At 46.2% G+C, this 16,687-nt stretch overlaps 2 protein-coding genes across 35 annotated transcripts in view; one reads left to right on the forward strand and one right to left on the reverse strand.

Annotated features, from left to right (window-relative positions):
* Positions 1-1,258, reverse strand: part of Ubap2l (ubiquitin associated protein 2 like) — a 55,615-nt gene extending 54,357 nt beyond the window's left edge. For 18 of the 33 annotated variants that reach the window (XM_008854964.3, XM_008854938.2, XM_029557365.1 and 15 more), the window contains exon 1: positions 1,067-1,187. The gene's annotated coding sequence lies outside the window, so the exon portion shown is untranslated. Of the gene's footprint in view, positions 1-1,066 lie in introns of all 33 variants that reach the window. The other 15 variants (XM_029557322.1, XM_029557319.1, XM_029557315.1 and 12 more) reach the window with 3 other exon arrangements.
* Positions 1,259-1,465: 207 nt separating this feature from the next.
* CUNH1orf43 (chromosome unknown C1orf43 homolog) overlaps positions 1,466-16,687 on the forward strand; it is a 17,188-nt gene continuing 1,966 nt past the window's right edge. Inside the window, exons 1-6 of one of the 2 annotated variants that reach the window (XM_008855027.3) lie at positions 1,466-1,766; positions 2,505-2,606; positions 12,051-12,168; positions 12,360-12,413; positions 14,144-14,310; positions 14,656-14,714. In XM_008855027.3, the coding sequence (XP_008853249.1) occupies positions 1,701-1,766; positions 2,505-2,606; positions 12,051-12,168; positions 12,360-12,413; positions 14,144-14,310; positions 14,656-14,714 (566 nt within the window). In that variant the 5' untranslated portion in view covers positions 1,466-1,700. Of the gene's footprint in view, positions 1,767-2,504; positions 2,607-12,018; positions 12,169-12,359; positions 12,414-14,143; positions 14,311-14,655; positions 14,715-16,687 lie in introns of both variants that reach the window. The other variant, XM_008855034.3, reaches the window with a different exon arrangement.

Genomic DNA, 16,687 nt, shown 5'->3' on the forward strand with positions numbered 1-16,687 from the left:
ATCGCCTGTTACTGTGTTTTTCTTTCCACAACAGCCTACACCAGAGGTGGCTAAATTTCAAGAATGGAAAACAAGCAGTCTCCTATTCGTGACATCAGTTTGCAAAGCAATTTAGTGGCAGTCCAGAAGATGAAATGTCTTAGGAAATATGGAATTCCGTTTCCATTATGAAAAAAAAAATGAACAAATACCCAGTGATCTAGTGACGTCCCTGAGGCGTAATACACCCCACACGGGCCTCCGTGTCCAGCTTCCTAAATAACAATTAATTGTTTGGGATACCCCAAACTACAGTACAGACAACAGGAAGCTAAAGAGAGCAGCAAAAATATATTCGAAGAGCAGAGTTGGTAAGAAGGAAGGAAGGGTAATAAGAAGAGCTGACAAAGAGGCTGAAAACGAACAGAGGACGGAAGCCCACGCGCGGAGGATGGGAGGCTCACCCCCCTCCGCGACACATCAAGAGCCCACGGGGCCAATCGCCTCCCTACCTCCCACCCGGAACAAATTAATCCTCCGCACTCCAAACTGAGGGCCACATGGGGGAGTTTGGGGCAGCTCCACCCCATCGCCCTACACCCCCACCCCCCACACCAGGCCGGATCCGGATCCGAGGCCCGCTGGGGCTGGAAAGGGAGGAGGCCGCCTCCTCCAGCACAGGCCACGGTAGCCAGAGTCCTACCTCCAGCCAGGGCCCAGACTCGCTCGCTCGCGCTCTTTCTCACTCCCCCACCTCAGGCTCTAGCCGCATGCCCCCCCACCCCTCTCCGGCTGCCCCAAGCCCCGCCCCGTCCACGCTCCCAAATCGAGGCCCGGGCTCTGGCGCGGCCCACTAGGCCGCGAACCCAACCATAAACAAAACCTCCAGCGGCCGACTCGAGGGGTTGGGGGGGAGGACGCCCGGGTTCGCATGAATAGAAGGGGGAGGGTGTACAGTGGGGGGAACACACGGTGCGGGGGGGGGGGGGGGGGAGCGCCTACCGCAGGAAAGGGATACAGTAAGGGTAACGGAAAAAGAGGGAGGGTAAAAGGGGGATCGCGGATTTAAAGGGGCCGTGGACAATACCCGGCCCCGCCGCGCTGCCGCTGCCGCCGCCGCCGCCGCCAACGCCGCTGTGCTCCCAACTTTACCTCAGTCTCCTCCACACTGACACCCTGGGCCACGCCGCCCCTGTCACGTGATATAAGATTCCCTCTTCCCCACCCCCTCCCTCCTTTTCCCTCTCGCGCTCGCTCTCGCGCCTTCCCCCTCCCACTTGCCTTACTGCGTCCCTCGCCACGTGACTCGAAAGGGGCCGCGCACGTCAGCGTGCGCGCGCCACAGCGCCACGAAACACAGCGCTTGAGTTCCGCGCGCCCGCCCTGCCCCCTCCCACCTATGGCTCCTCCTCCGTCACGTGACGTGCGGAAGGCCTCCGCTTCCTTTTACTGGCGTAGTTCCGCATCTCCGCCCTAGGCGTTCCCAGGTGCCTTTGCCTGCCTGAGTCACGTGGGGGTCGGGGGTTGGAAGCGGGAAGGTACCAAGCTCGACTAGTGCCTGCGTCCGCCATGTTTTCTGGCCGACATTCGTTTGGTCTTTCCCCGTGAGGAAATGGCCGGAGAGCGCCACAGGGAACAGAGGTGCCCTGGCTGCGGCTCAGCCTGGGTTAACACAGCTGGGCGGCAGGAAATCCCGGCATCTCTGCGCAGGGAGGGAGGCGATGGCGTCCAGCAGTAATTGGCTGTCCGGGGTGAACGTCGTGCTGGTGATGGCCTACGGGAGCCTGGTGAGGAGATCCCTACTTTATTCCTCCGGTCGCGGCTGACCCAGTCAAGAACCGTTCATTCTTCACCCTCTCCACCTGCTTTACTTCTGGGCTTCTGACTCTTGTCCCGGAACTACCTGGAAGTCTGAGTCACAGACCCAACCAAACCTGCCCGCTGCTGGGAACCCTTGCTCTTAAGTTGCAGAGCACAGTAGGGCCTCCTTGCTGTTAGCCCTAGACCCACCCCCGTCCTTAAGAACCTCGCTTTGCCCAAGTGTCACCCCGAAATATCTGTCTCAGAGAACTCGAACCTGGCGATTTTGAATGAGAGAGTACTTTTTTATGTGTATGAATAGATTGCATGTAGGTAAGTGCACCCATGTCGTGCAATGCCTTGGAGGCGGGAAGAGGGTGTCAGATCTCTGAAACTAATTACAGATGGTTGTCAGCTGCCATGTGGGTGCTGGTACTGGAACCCCGGTCTTCTGCTAGAGCAGGAAGTAGTCCAAATCGCTGAGCCATCTCGCCAGCCCAAGAGCATACTTTCTTTAAAAAAAAACTTTTTATTGTGTGTGGGCACCATATCACAGCATGTGTGGAGATCGAAGGACAACTTTGTGGAGCCAGGTCTCTCCACCCTGGGGGTCCTGGAGATCAAACTCATGTTGTCAAGCTTGGCAACAAGTGCCTTTACCTGTTGAGCTATCTCCTTAGCCCTAACTTTATTACAATATTAAAGATGTTTCCCTTTTTGCACAGGTGTTTGTACTGCTGTTTATTTTTGTGAAGAGACAAATCATGCGCTTTGCAATGAAGTCAAGAAGGGGACCTCATGTTCCTGTGGGACATAATGCCCCCAAGGTAGGTCCTTAGGGCACAAGATAAACCTGGTTCGGCAGATGTCTAGGCCCTGGAAATTTTCCTCTGCCATTTAAAGATGACATTATTTCTTTTCCATTTATTACTTCCTTTCATAAACTAAGTAAGAACTGACTGAGGACTTTTCTCACTTGCTCACTGCTGTAACATAACATGTACTTTACCTAATAATTGTTAGGGTTCGGGTAGCCTCCATCCAGACTTGGATTCTTATCCAATATGGCCTGATCTGAAGTCACTGGAGAGTTTTATCTTAATGCCATAATTTCCTGCATAGCCTAGTTTAAAGTTGTCCAGCATCACCTGGAGGACAGTTTGACAGCTGGACGGGGAGGAACCCATCTGAAAAGTGCCTGGTATGTATGTAATGAGTGCATAGGAAGGGGTGGAGAATGTTAGTCTCCCTCATTCAGATGACTTCCTAGCTGGCCACCTCTTGGTGACTTAAGAGGTCTTAACTTAGGGCCACGTGTATAATCCCTGTCACCTGAAGGTGAGTGCCCATTTAGGTTACACAACCTCAGCAGAACAGCAGGGTGAGGCCTAGCCAGATTCCATGGCCCCATAGAGCCGTGGAACCATTACTTTTATTCTCACACTCACACACTCATTCAGAGTTTAAGACTGTTCCCTAGTTATTCCCTCTAAATTCCTGTTCTGCCTATAACTGGGCCAGGACCTTGGGATCACGTCAAGGTTTAGCTGTGGCCCAGTCTGCTGCCTGATTCCTGTTTTACCTTAAATGGGGCTAGCACCTCAGAATCACATTGAGGTTTAGTTGTGGTCCCCTTCGTTCCTGACTGGAGGCCAGTGCCATCTTGGAATCACATCAAGACTTCCCACGCAGTCTCCTGTGGGGGATCAGCTTGTGCTGGCTTCTACCTGTCTAACCTGGGGCCTGTTACCCGGTCTGGACATCCATTCTGAGTCTCTGTCTTGCTTCACCTGATGAGAAGCTCCGGTCCGGGCCTATACAGCTCTCTCTGGCCTCCTGGAAGTAGACCCTGAGAGGAAATTCTTCAGAGGTGCACACTTCTCTGTTCCAGGGGTTGAGGGGGGACTGGAGGGTCCAGGAGCGGCAGCCTCTATACCAATGAGGGTACGGGACTTGCTCTCACTGGGGACCAACCATTGTAGCTGTGAATGCAAAGCAAAGTTCTTTGGATCTCTTCATTCCTAGATACAAGCTATGCTGGAAAAGAAACTCATGAAGGTAGCAGAAGGAACAGGGTATATGTCCAGCACATAAATCAGTGGGTTGTTTCTCTGACAGCATATGTCTCTCCTGAGCACAGCCTGTGACTTTCCATGTACACTGAAATTTTAAATGTTTGGATCTAGTTAGAAAAGTAGGCACCTCAGGACCACATGGTCTGAGCACAAGTTGCTTGGTGCCCAGCAGGGTGTAAGATCAAAGTTTCAAGCCCCACTGCCTGAAAAAAAGTTCAGGGAAAAAAAGGGCTTTTAAAATCTTTTTCAGTTTATCAGCAGCAAATTAAATTTTTTTTAATATTTTTATTTTATGTGTATGTGTGTATTGCCTTGCATGTAGATAAGTGCACCCGTGTCATGCAATGCCCACAGAAGACAGAAGAGGCTGTGGATTCCCTGGAACTGGAGTTACAGACAGTTGTTAGCTGCCATGTGGGTGCTGAGATTCAAACCCAGGTCTTCTGCAAGAACAGTGTTCTTAACTGCTGAGCCATCTCTCTAGCCCCCAAATTAAATTCTTTAAATGCTCCAGTGAAGCCTCCCAGCAGCTTCAGCCTAAGCCCAAATGCCCCAAGGCAAGATAGCAAAATGGATAAGGAAGTTCACCTGCTTTGCTTAAGAGACAAATTCAGTGTGCACCTGAAAAATCTTTGCATCACCAACAAATAAATTATTAGAATTTTGGGGTCCCATCTGAGTCGAAACAGGGAGAAAGAGGGTCCCCTAGAGGATTCTTAGTCTCATTCATAAAAGAATTTAAGAATGGGCCCAACCGGAAACTTATAATTTTATTAGACTCTTAAAAATCCTCAGGGTAGGCAAGCTGGTAATCTTGGCAGCTCCTTGAAGAGGTGATTAGTGGGAAGGAAAGAAAGCCATGGAGCCATGCAGGTTTAGAGCCTGTGTGGGAGGTCAGACACGTGGCTGACTTGCAGCCATATGGCTGGGAGAAGGAAGCTTTAGAGAAGAAAGCAAAGAACAAAGGCCAAGGTAGAGAAGGGGGGGTAGCGGAAACCCCCGAGGAGGTAGGAACCAGTGGGTTGGGGTCCCATGAAAGTCTTGAGAACTTGATGGGAGGCACAGAGGGAGGGATTAGCATGGAGCTCAAAAAAACACTTAGACATAAGGGAGCTCAGACCTTTTTGCCTTTATGATGGCAGAAATTATCTAAATCTCTCAGAATATTGAAGTCTAAGATTTCAGTGTCTGGCCAAACAGAGTCATTATCTAACTTGTACTGGGGCCAGGCAGTGGTGTCAGTGGAACTTTAAGTGCTTTGGCCTGATTGTATCTGAGAGTCCTAGTTGTTTTAAGGATTTAAGAAGCTAAGCAAGAGTGAGGCCCTCAGACTTGGACTGGATGGTTCCCATAGGGACTGATTACTCACAGATGACAGAGGAGATAGAGAAGGAACTGAGCAAGCAAGTAGGAGGAGACAATGAGGATCCTCTCTCCAAGGGGAGTGGAGGCAGGGATGGCAGCCAAGAGTCTGGGCAGGAAAGTGCAGGATACAAAGAAGAGAAAGGCAGGAGGGAACAGGAGGAGGATTTGGCATAAGTCATGCAAAAATGAGACCATGCAGAACCAGTCACCGAGGAAAGCGTCCTTTCTCAGGACAGGCCTGAGAACAAGTTTTTTCCAGTCCCTGGAGGCAGCATTGTGCAATCAGATCACCAGGGAGGGAAAAGGTGAGCTCCTGTCCAGGACAGGAAGGGGTGCATGTTTCTATCCCTGGGAACAGCATCCCGTACCCAGAGAAAGGAAAGGGCTGACACACCTGTGATTTTTCAAGGTGAGTGCAAGACGAGCAGAAAACCCTGCGACGAGAGTGTGGCGCAACCAGCCAGTAGAGGGAAAGTACAAGGAAAGGGTTAGGAAAAGAGATGCATGGAGTAAGAAGGGGGGGTGGGAGAGAAAATGGAGAGAGAGAGATTCTGAGATTTAATGGAAGCTGAGGGAACAGGAGCCCAAGGAGAGGGGGAGGGAAGTCTCTGAATCACGGAGCACATGAAGACGAGATGCCAGGAGTGAGGAAAGGGAGAGGGAGACTGGGGCTTAATGAGAGGCTGCAGGGAGAGAGGAAGAGAGTGGAGACTTCCAGAGTCTGCCTTCCCAGTTACCCCCTGTTAGGACTCGCTGTTTCAGGTCAAGACTGTGTCTTTGTAGGGTTGGCCTCCTTCGGAGTCCCAGTGAAAGGGAGCAGGAGGGAGAGGAAGAGTTAGAGTGTACCTCAAAGCCAAATCAGTGGTGTTCACAGGGGCTGGTAACAGCAGCCAGGTCCAGTCAGAGTTCTTTACGTGCCTTTCCCAAAAGATTGCAGGTCGGGGGGTCTTGGGAGGGTTTTGGCACCGTATGATAAGTAAATCAAGGCAAATCAGGAGAAAGGACAAGGACACAAACTCTGGCGGGATAGAGTTTATTGGCAGGGAAGACACACAGGACAGTCCCCAGTTCAGGATAGAGGAGCTAACAGTTTGTTGGCTGGGAGTTTTAACACGGGCTGGGGGGTGGGCAGGGCAGAAAGCGGGGAGACATTTTTTCAAAACAAATTAGGTGGGGGAGAGCCAAGGCCTTATCGGGGAGAACAGCCTCTGTGAAACTGCCCCCTTCCATCAGCCAGGATCTGGGATAAGGGGTCTTATACATGGTGAAACTTATCAGGGGAAATAGCTTGTACTGAGACAGTTCCTACATCAGAGGGTCTACAGTACAGGGGCCTGTTTATCTTCTAAGATTATCAAAGGGGAAGCAGACTGTGCTGAAACAGCTCTTTGCAGTAATCAGGTTTTGGGTCAAAGGTAGCGAGTCTGTTTATCTTGTCTGCAGATGGTCAGGGTGCCCACTAACTCAGATCCTGTAATTCCAGAGAGCCTGTAAAACCATGAGGGGAGGGGGTTGCTGTAGATCTGAACCCTAACATTTCAGCCTTTCGTGTTATAGGATGGGGGCACCGTTGTAGTCAATGTTATTTTCTGCTGAACATGGTCGACGTGGGTGAGGCTGGATTAGGGATCAGTCAGACAGCGGGGGTTCCCTCCCCCTACGTCTGCACAGGGTCCTTGATGGTCAGCAGGTACTTGTATACATGTGGAGGGAAGGAAAGTAATAGCTGACTAAAATTAGTATGAGTTAATTGTTGGGTTCCGCCTTGAAAATATTTGAAGAGGCAAGCAGCAATAGTTAGCAACAAAGTAATAGAAAGCAGGGGGCTAAGTAAGGGCAGAAGCCAGGGAGTCAGTCCTGCAAAAATACCCGTTGTGGTGACTGCTGGTACTGGGAAGTTCTAAGTGAAAGATAAACTCTTTTAGGGATAAGAGCTCCCAGATACTTTTAACATTTTTGGCCTTTGGAATAGAGTACTTTGCTGAAAGGCCCAAAAACAATTTGACTTTAGCCAAGAAAGAAACTGGCTACTTTTCTTTGGGGTGTTTTAACCCTAACTGCCGAGCCAATTTCTACCTCCTATTATCACACCATCCTCTGAAGAGGTTACCCAAATTGCTGATAGGGAATCGGGCCGCAGACCTCTCTGACTTTTTCATGTTGAACAGGGATGCAGGGTAAGGCAATTGGAGTACCCCTTCCATGGGTCTATCTAAAAGACTCCCAAATTGCATAACTCTTAACTATAGGGAGAAAAAAAGTCCTTGACTGGTGCCTAGGCAATGTGAAGAAGTAGAGGCAACAGTAGTTAGATTACTAGTTCTAGACAGAGTGAAAGTCATGAAGTTACCAACTCTACTGTAAAATGTTCGGTTTGAATTTTTTTTTACGTTTTATGTGTGTGTGCCTGCATTTATGTAAATACACCTGTTCATACAGTGCCAGCAGAGGCCAGAAGAGGGCATCAGAGCCTCCAGAGCTGGAGGTGGGGACTATGGATCACTGTTAGCGATCATGTGGGTGCTGGGAACCAAGCCAGGGTTCTCTGCAAGAGATGCCAGTACTCATGACCGCTGAGCCATCTCTTCGGCCCCTGTAAAATGTTTCTTAATTCATCTTAAATTACTTATTGTTTTGGGTTTTTTTGGTTGGTTAGTTGGTTGGTTGGTTTGGGTTTTTTTTTTTTTTTGGTCTTTTTGAGACGGGGTCTCCCTGTAGCCCCAGCTGGCCTGGAACTCACTATACAGACCAGGCTGACCTTGAATGCACAGAGATCCACCTGCCTCTGCCTCTCGACTGCTGGGATTAAAGGTGTGTGCCACCACGCCTGGCTTCTTTTGGTTTGTTTGTTTGTTTGGGGGTTTGTTTGGGTTTTTTTTGTCTTTTTGAGGCAGGGTCTCCCTGTAGCCCTGGCTGGCCTGGATTTGCCATGGAGACCAGGCTGGCCTTGAACTCAGAGATCTGCCTGCTTCTGCCTCCCGAGTGCTGGGATTAAGGGCGTGTGCCACCACGCCCGGCCTTACTTAGTGTTTTTAAATTCATTTTACTTTAGGATGGTATTGAGAATAGTTACAGTTAGATCCAGGGCATAAAAGTGATTGTCTTTGCAAAACTTTAAAGATGCCCATTTTAGCTGGGCATAGTGGTACATACCTTTCATCCCAGCACTTGGGAGGCAGAGAAAGGCAGATCTCTGAAATCAAGGGTCACCCTGGTCTACATAGTGAATTCCAAGCCAGCTGGGGCACAGGGAGACCCTGTCTCAGAAAACCAAATACAAAAATGCCCATTGTGCTTGCCTAGAGTGCATAAGGTTCTGGGTTTGATCCCTGACACTACAAAAATGAAGGGGAGAAAATAAATCATTACTTATACCATTCAAGGAAGAAAGCAAATTACCTGACAACATTTTTGATGGTGGTAGTGGTGATACTGCTCTTTGTTTTGTTTTTTGAGTCAGGGTTTCACTTTGTATCCCAGACTGGCCTTCAATTGATTATGTAATGCAGGATGGCCTTCTCATAACCTCAGAACAGTCCTGCCTGAGTATTACAAGTACTGAGATTGCTGGTGGCATAATGTGCCATACCAGGCTACCTGAGGCCATTTAAAAAAGTGAATAATCTATTAGTCACTTTAACTTTTTCCTCAAGTGCTTTCCTTTCTTTCCTTGGCTTTAAGGAAAATTGAAATTTTGTCTCAATGAGTAACCTTTCAGACATTATCTCCAACTGCCTACCTGACATTTACACTTAGATTTCAAGTATCTCAAACTTAATACATATATATAAATCAGAAGTCTTTTGTATATGTATCTGTAAGTTCACATGCACATGTGTTGATGTGAAGTTGGTCTCCACCTTATTTTTGGAGATAGGATCTCTCAGAGAAAGGTAACCTGAAGTTTGCTAATTTGGCTAGAGTAGCTTGCCAACAAGTTTCAAGGATCTTCCTGTCTCCATCTCTCTTGAAGTGGTTTTGGTCATGGTGGTAGTGGTGGTGATGGTTAGTTTTAAACAGGGTCTCATGTATCCCAGACTTGCTTGGAGCTGAATATGTAGCCGAACATGACTTTTAGCCTTTGATCCTCTTGCCTCAAAGTCCTGAGGGCTGGCATTACAGGTGTGTGCAACCAACTCCTGGTTTATATGGTGCTGGAGATCCAACTGAGGGCCTTATGTAGACAAGCATTCTACCGACTAAGCTACATCCCCAGCCCTAAATCAGAAACCTTGATGTCCCATTGCCATCTCCATCATGCTTTTCAATTTTTCCCTTTTCAATAAAAGACACCAACTGACTTACCAACTTCCTTTTCCATGGTTCTCCAAGTTACCAGCCTCAAGCTCTGTTGATTAAATTTCATACCTTTGCACAATGCTGTCACTGTGACCTGAAATGGTCTTCATTTGACTAGAACTTGATTAGCTAATTCATGCCTTTGTTTTTTGTGTTTTGTTTTTGAGACAGGGACTCTTGTACCCCAGGCTTATCAGGAATTCACTCTGTAACCAAAGTTGACCTTGAATTCCTGATCTCCTGCCTCCACATCTTCAGTTCTGAGATTACAGGTATGCACCACAACACCCAGCTTCATTCTTTAGATTTTAGTTTAAATGTTGCTTCCTTAAGAGAGGAGTGTCTATTACCTATTTTAAAGCAGGTTTCTGTATGATCTTAACAGGTTCTTACTGTACCTTGAATTTCTCATCACGGCATTGCCAGTTTGTCTTTTGTATTTGTTAAAACATGCTTTCCAGCCAGGCATGGTGGTATACTCCTTTAGTCCCAGTACTTGGGAGGCAGAGGCAGGTGGATCTCTGAGTTCAAGGCCAGCCTGGTCTACATAGTGAGTTCCAAGACAGCTGGGGCTATAGGGAGAGCCTGTCTCAAAAAGACCAAGAAAAAAAAAATGCTTTCCTTTTTAATTAGACTATAAAGGTCAAGATGTCTGGTATTTTGGTTGAAGGTATAGCTCATTGTTAGCATGCACTAGGGCCTTCACATAGGAGGTGGTCAGTTTTTACTAAAGCTAGTTCGTGATTCCTTCAACTCCTAGAGCAGTGTGCTTGTATGAACCAATACCTCTTCCTGTTCTTATTCTGACGTGTAGAAAGGCTCAAGGAGGGTATCATGAACAGAACTGTCAGCAACACACTTTCCACTTGCCTCATGAAAGGAGCATGGGGTTGGGTTCCAGCATATGATGACTCATTAAAGCTTTAGCTGTTTAGAAGCCCCTAGACTATATGAGGCCAAAATTCCTTTAGCTTAAAAAGTAAATATCTCTCAGCTGAGTGTGGTGGTGCTCACCTTTAATCCTAGCACTCAGGAGGCAGAGACAGGCTGATCTCTGTGAGATACAGACCAGTCTGGTCTACATAGTCAATTCCAAGCCAGCTGGGGCAACAGGGAGACCTTGTTTCAAAAAGTAAAAAATGTGTATGTGTATCTCATCTACATTCTTTTTTTATTATTTTCATTTTATGTGTATGAGTGTATTGCCTGCATATTGTGCGTGTGCCCATGTTGTGCAATACCTGTAGAAGTCAGAAGAGGAGCCCCTGGAACTGAAGTTGGCATAGTTGTCAGCCACCATGTACACACTGAGAACCGAATCCTAGGTCCCCTGTAAGAGCAGCCAGTGCTCTTAATCACTGAGCCATCTCTCCAGCCCATCCTCTAAATTCTTATCCATTGATATTGGAAGTATAAATTAATAAAACCCCTTGGGAACAGAGAGACCCTGTCTTAAAAAAAGGAAAAAAAAAAAACCACATAGGAAAGTAATTGGACCTTACATAGTAAAATTGTACATGTAGTTCTCTAATCCTTGGCCCAGTATTCTGCCCCATAATAGCAATAACAGATTTATTTCCTAGCACTCTGACCTCCTCTGAAGGTGAGATGAGTTTGGAATTGATAATGATGATCACTTCTGGATAATTGAGGAGTGGCACATTTAGTGCTGCCCCCCACCACCACCACCAAAGACAAGATCTTACTGTATAACCCTGACTGGGCTGGAACTCATTCTAGCCCAAGCTGGCCTTGAATTTGCAGCAATATCTCTTGCTTCAGCGCTCAAAGTCCTTATGAGGTACCATGTGTGATAGTCTCAAAACTATTAGAGACTATATACTTCCAAGCCTCCTCATATATTTTTAAAGTAAATTATAATTTGTAGTTGTTCATTTTTTTCCCAGCTCAAGAAGTTCTTTATAATATCTAACCAAGATTCTTCCAAGTCTAATTTAAAGTTGGAAATAATGTTGCTGCTGTACAGCTTGAAGGAATTCTGGTTTGGGACTAATGAGATGACTCATTGGTTAAAAGCACTTGCTATGCAACCATGAGGACCAGAGTTCAGATCCCAGTACCAGTGTTAGAAGCCAGGGGTTCCCCACAGTCCTGTAACCCCAGCTCCAGGGGAAGAGGAGACCAGAGAATCACTAGGGCTTGCTGGCTTCCAACCTAGGTGAGAAAACCCAAGTCCTGGGGTCAGAAAAGAGATCCTGTCTCAAAAGAATAAGCAGGGAGTGATCGAGGAGGACACCTGACAAAGGCCCATACAACCACATGTGTTCATACAATTCACACTGGCACAGACATGTATGCATGCACAGAGAAATCTTGGGGGGGCGGGGGAGACAGAGATCTGGCTTACAGATAGATATTAGACAAGTTACTAGAGAACCCCAAACCCATTCTTTCCTAAAGTCCTCCATTTTCTCTGGCAGTTTCATTAACTACCTGTTTTCCATTCCATCTTAGTTCACCCACTTTGCTCCCTTTACAGGTTAAATGATGATGTGTTCTCTACATGCACAGGACTTAAAAGAAGAGATTGATACTCGACTATCCAGGGTTCAGGATATCAAGTATGAACCCCAGCTCCTTGCAGATGATGATGCAAGACTACTGCAACTGGAAACCCAGGGAAATCAAAGTATGTGGCAAGATCTTGCAGGTTACTTCTGTAAGGAAGTCCCTCGAATTTAGATTGCTCTTGGGGGTTTCCACTTTTAACAATCCTCAGTTACTGAGTATGTGGCAGATGCATGGAAGCTCGGGCTGTTGGTTAGCTGTATTCTTGGGAGCTTTGGAGGTTAACAGCTGAAACAGTCTTTTTCTCAACAGGTTGCTACAACTATCTGTACAGGATGAAAGCTCTGGATGCCATCCGTGCCTCTGGTAAAGTAGCTAATAAGGTTCATTCTAGAGCTTTAAAAAATCACCTAGGGAACAGGGTGATAAACTGCTTTCTGTATGGTTTCTTTTTTAATTTTTATTTATTTTTAATACTTTATTATCTTTTATGTGTATGGGTGTATTGCCCAAATGTAAGTAGGTGTATCCATGTCATGCAGTACCTGTGGAGGTCAGAAGAGGGTATTGAATCCCTTAGAACTGGAGTTACAGGTGGTTGTTGGCCACCATTTGGGAGCTGGGAATCAAACCTGGGTCCTCTGCAAGAGCAGCGAATGCTCTTAACCACTGAGCCATCTCTCTAGTCCCCTACTTATTTTTGAGATAGGGTCTCACTATGTAGCCCTAGCTAGAGAACTGGCCTAGAACTCCATATATTTAAAGTGTTGGTATTAAAGGCATGTACCACCAAGGCCTTGTCTTTATTATTTGTATTTATGCTTCTGTGAGTTTATGTGTATGTAAAAGAACCTGCAGAGGCTAAAAGAAGGCATGGGATCCCCTAGAATGGGAGTTACAAATGATTGTGAGCTACCATGTGAGTACTGGGAGCCAAACCCAGTTGTGTGAATTGGATGATTTTTTTTTTTTTTTTAACAAAGGACTGGTGGCATGTACTTTTTCACTAAGCCCAAGCAAGTTGAATTTTTTTTTATTATGTGATTACTTGTCTTGTATATTTTTGGGGGGTTTTGTTTTTGTTGTTATTGTTGTTTTGGGTTTTTTTTTGAGACAGGGTCTCCCTGTAGTACCAGCTGTCTGTCTAGACCAGACTGGCCTTGAGCTCTCAGAGATCCACCTGCTTCTGCCTCCTGAGTGCTGGAATTAAAGGCGTGCACCATCATGTTCAAATATGTTCTTTTTTTTTTTTTTTACGTTTTATTTATTATTTTTATTTTATGTGTATGTGTATAGTGCCTGCATGTAGATAAGTGCACCCATGTCGTGCAGTGCCCATGGAAGACAGAAGAGACTGTCGGATCCCCTAGAACTGGAGTTACGTACAGTTGTTAGCTGCTGCTTGGGTTCTGGGATTTGAACCCAGGTCTTCTGCAAGAACAGCCAGTGTTCTTAACTGCTGAGCCATCTCTCCAGCCCATATGTTCTTTTTGGGAAAAAAAAAAAAAAGATTTATTTTTAATTATGTGTATATGGGGGGTGGGGGCTCTGTACTTGTGAGTGCAGTGCAGTGCCCTTGGATACTGGAGGCACAGATAGTTGTGAGCTGCCTGGCATGGATGCTGGGAACAGAAACTCAGATCCTCTGCAAGACCAGTACATGCTCTTAACTGCTGAGCCATTTTTTCAGCCCTGTGTTATATGTTCTTATGTCTACCAAAACAGTTTCTATCTTATTTATTTTTATTTTTTTGGTCTCTTCGAGACAGGGTCTCCCTGTAGCCCCAGCTGTCCTGTGCTGGAGCTCACTATGTAGACCAGGCTGGCCTTGAACTCACAGAGATCTGCCTGCCTCTGCCTCCCAAGTGCTGGGATTAAAGGTGTGCACTACCACGCCCGGCTAACAGTTTCTATCTTAAAGCCAAGATGGTTAAGTAGGACAGTAGAAAGAATGTTGGTATAACTTAGAGCTGTGTTTTTCACCACCCAAATGACCATTTGGATATACCTGTATGTCTCAGATCTATGTTTGGGAAGTTAACTAGAAAAAAACAAAGACAGAAGAGGTATCATTCATTGTGCTCTCGTCTTCTTAGAGATACCATTTCATGCTGAAGGCCGACACCCCTGTTCTTTAATGGGTAAGAATTTCCGCTCCTACTTGCTAGACCTGCGAAACACTAGCACACCTTTCAAGGGTGTACGAAAGGCCCTCATTGATACTCTGCTGGATGGATATGAAACAGCCCGCTATGGGACAGGGGTAAGCTGGGTAGTTTTTGTTTTTTTGTTTTTTTTTTTTTAATATCTTATTACTTTTATGTGTACGAGTGCATTGCCAGCATGTATGTGAGTGCAGCAGTGTTGTGCAGTGCCGCAGAGGTCAGAAGAGGGCATCAGATTCCTCTGGAACTGGAGTTAAGGATGGTTTGTAGCCGCCATGTGGGTGGTGGGAATCAAACCCGAATCCTCTGCAAGAGCAGTCAGTGCTCCCAACTGCTAAGCCATCTCTCCAGCCCCATAAGCTGGGTAGTTTTTAATTCAAGGATCTGAAGGGATGGGATGCTCTAGACTAAGAGTGCCTAATTCTTCCTTTCTCTATCCTAAGGTCTTTGGTCAGAGTGAGTACCTGCGTTATCAGGAGGCCCTGAGTGAGCTGGCCACTGTGTGAGTATCATGAGAAACACATCAAAGAGGGCTGTAGACAGTGTAGAAGTAGATTATGGCAGGAGAATCAGCCCAGGCCGCATAGCAAGACCTTGTCGCTAAATAAAAGTAGACCAAAAAAAGAATACAAAAGTGCTAGCTAGGCTGTTCCTTATAGCACTTGCCAGCATTAGAAAGCATATGTTTTGCCATACAAGCTAGTAAGAGAAACATACGCTTTGTGTGTATCTTGTTTGAGAGGGCCAGGGTCTCACTATGTAGCCCTAGCTGGTCTGGAACTCACTATGTAGACCTGGCTGGCTTCAGACTCACAGAGATCTGCCTACCTTTGCCTCCTGAGCCCTGGGATTAAAAGTAAGTATGCACCTCCACGAATGGCTCTGGTTTTTGTTTTGTCTAGCCCACTAAAATGTCAAAATGATGTGCCGTAGCAAAAGGATTAAAGTTTTTCAGCACCTTTCTTTCTGTTCCAGGCTCCTCTTTTTGTGCCTTCATCCAATAAAAAATTAAATACTACCCAATTTTCTTATGATCTGAAGTATTATAACCTTGTCTTGAAATAAAGAGCCTCAGTAGAGAGTCAGCTTAAAAGTGCTTAGTGAAGGAGCTAGAGAGATGGTTCAGTGATTAAGAGCACTGACTGCTCTTGCAGAGGACTCAGGTTCAATTCCCAGCACCCACATGGCAGCTACAAACCATCCTTAACTCCAGTTACAGGGGAATCCAAAACCCTCTTCTGATCTCCGTGGTGTTGCACAACATGGGTGCAATCACATACATGCAGGCAATACATTCATACACATAAAATAAAAATAATAAATAAAAATTTTTTTTAAGTGCTTAGTGAAAAAGGAAAGCCATTTTAGAGTTAGTTATTAGAAGCTGGGGATATAATTCAGTTGATAAGAGTGTTTACTAAGCATGCACAAATCCCTGGGTTTAGTCCCTAGTGCTGGATAAAACCAAGCACAATGGTTGTGCACCTTTAGTCCCAGCACTCTGAAGTTGGAGGCAGGAGGACCAGAAATTCAGGTACATAAGGAATTTCAAGACCAGCCTGGGCTACACATGAGACCCTATCTCAAAAAATAGCAAGGGGGCTAGAGAGATGGCCCAACAGTTAAGAACACTTGTTGCTCTAACCAAGGTCACAGGTTCAGATCCCAGCTCCAAAGTCAGGTGACTCACAACCACCTTTAACTCCCACTCCAAGGAATTTGATGTCCTCTTCTGACCTCCACAGACAACTGTCACATGTGGCAGATACACATGAGTAAAATAGTTTTTTTTTTTTTTTACTTTGAGACAGGGTCTCCCTGTAGCCCTAGCTGGCCTGGAACTCAAAAAGATCTGCCTGCCTCTGCCTCCCAAGTGCTGGGATTAAAGGCATGCATATGCACCACCACGCCCAGCCAAAAATAAGTAAATTTTTTAAAAAGCCAGCAGCTGTGAAAATAATATGGTTTCTACCATGTTCTTTTGCATAGAACAGTAATGAAAATTGAACACATTTGGTTTAAAAGTTAGGCAAGTAGGCTGGAGAATTGACCCAGGGATTAAGAATACTTGCTACTTTTCTAGAGAACCTAAGTTCTCTTCCTAGCACCTACATTAGGCAGCTCACAACAACCTGTAACCCCAGCTCCAAGAGATCCAACACTCTCTGGCCTCCACGAGTACCCACACACAGATGACATGCATTCACAAAGACACACATAAAAATAAAGCCTAAAAATTATATAAGGTACGAAACCAATTCAAAACCTCATTTTGAAAGATAAATACTAGGCTAGAGAGATGGCTCAGCAGTTAAGAGCACATACTGCTCTTCCAGAGGACCTGAGTTAGTTCCCAGCACCCACATTTGGTGGCTTACCACAACCTGTAACTCCAGCTTCAGGAGATCCAGTGCCCTCTTTTGGTCTCTAAGGGTATCCACACATACACATAAATAAAAATTAAATAAAATCTTT

The sequence above is a fragment of the Nannospalax galili genome, unplaced genomic scaffold (genome assembly GCF_000622305.1).
Source record: "Nannospalax galili isolate Female #2095 unplaced genomic scaffold, S.galili_v1.0 scaffold591, whole genome shotgun sequence".
Lineage (NCBI taxonomy): Eukaryota > Metazoa > Chordata > Mammalia > Rodentia > Spalacidae > Nannospalax > Nannospalax galili.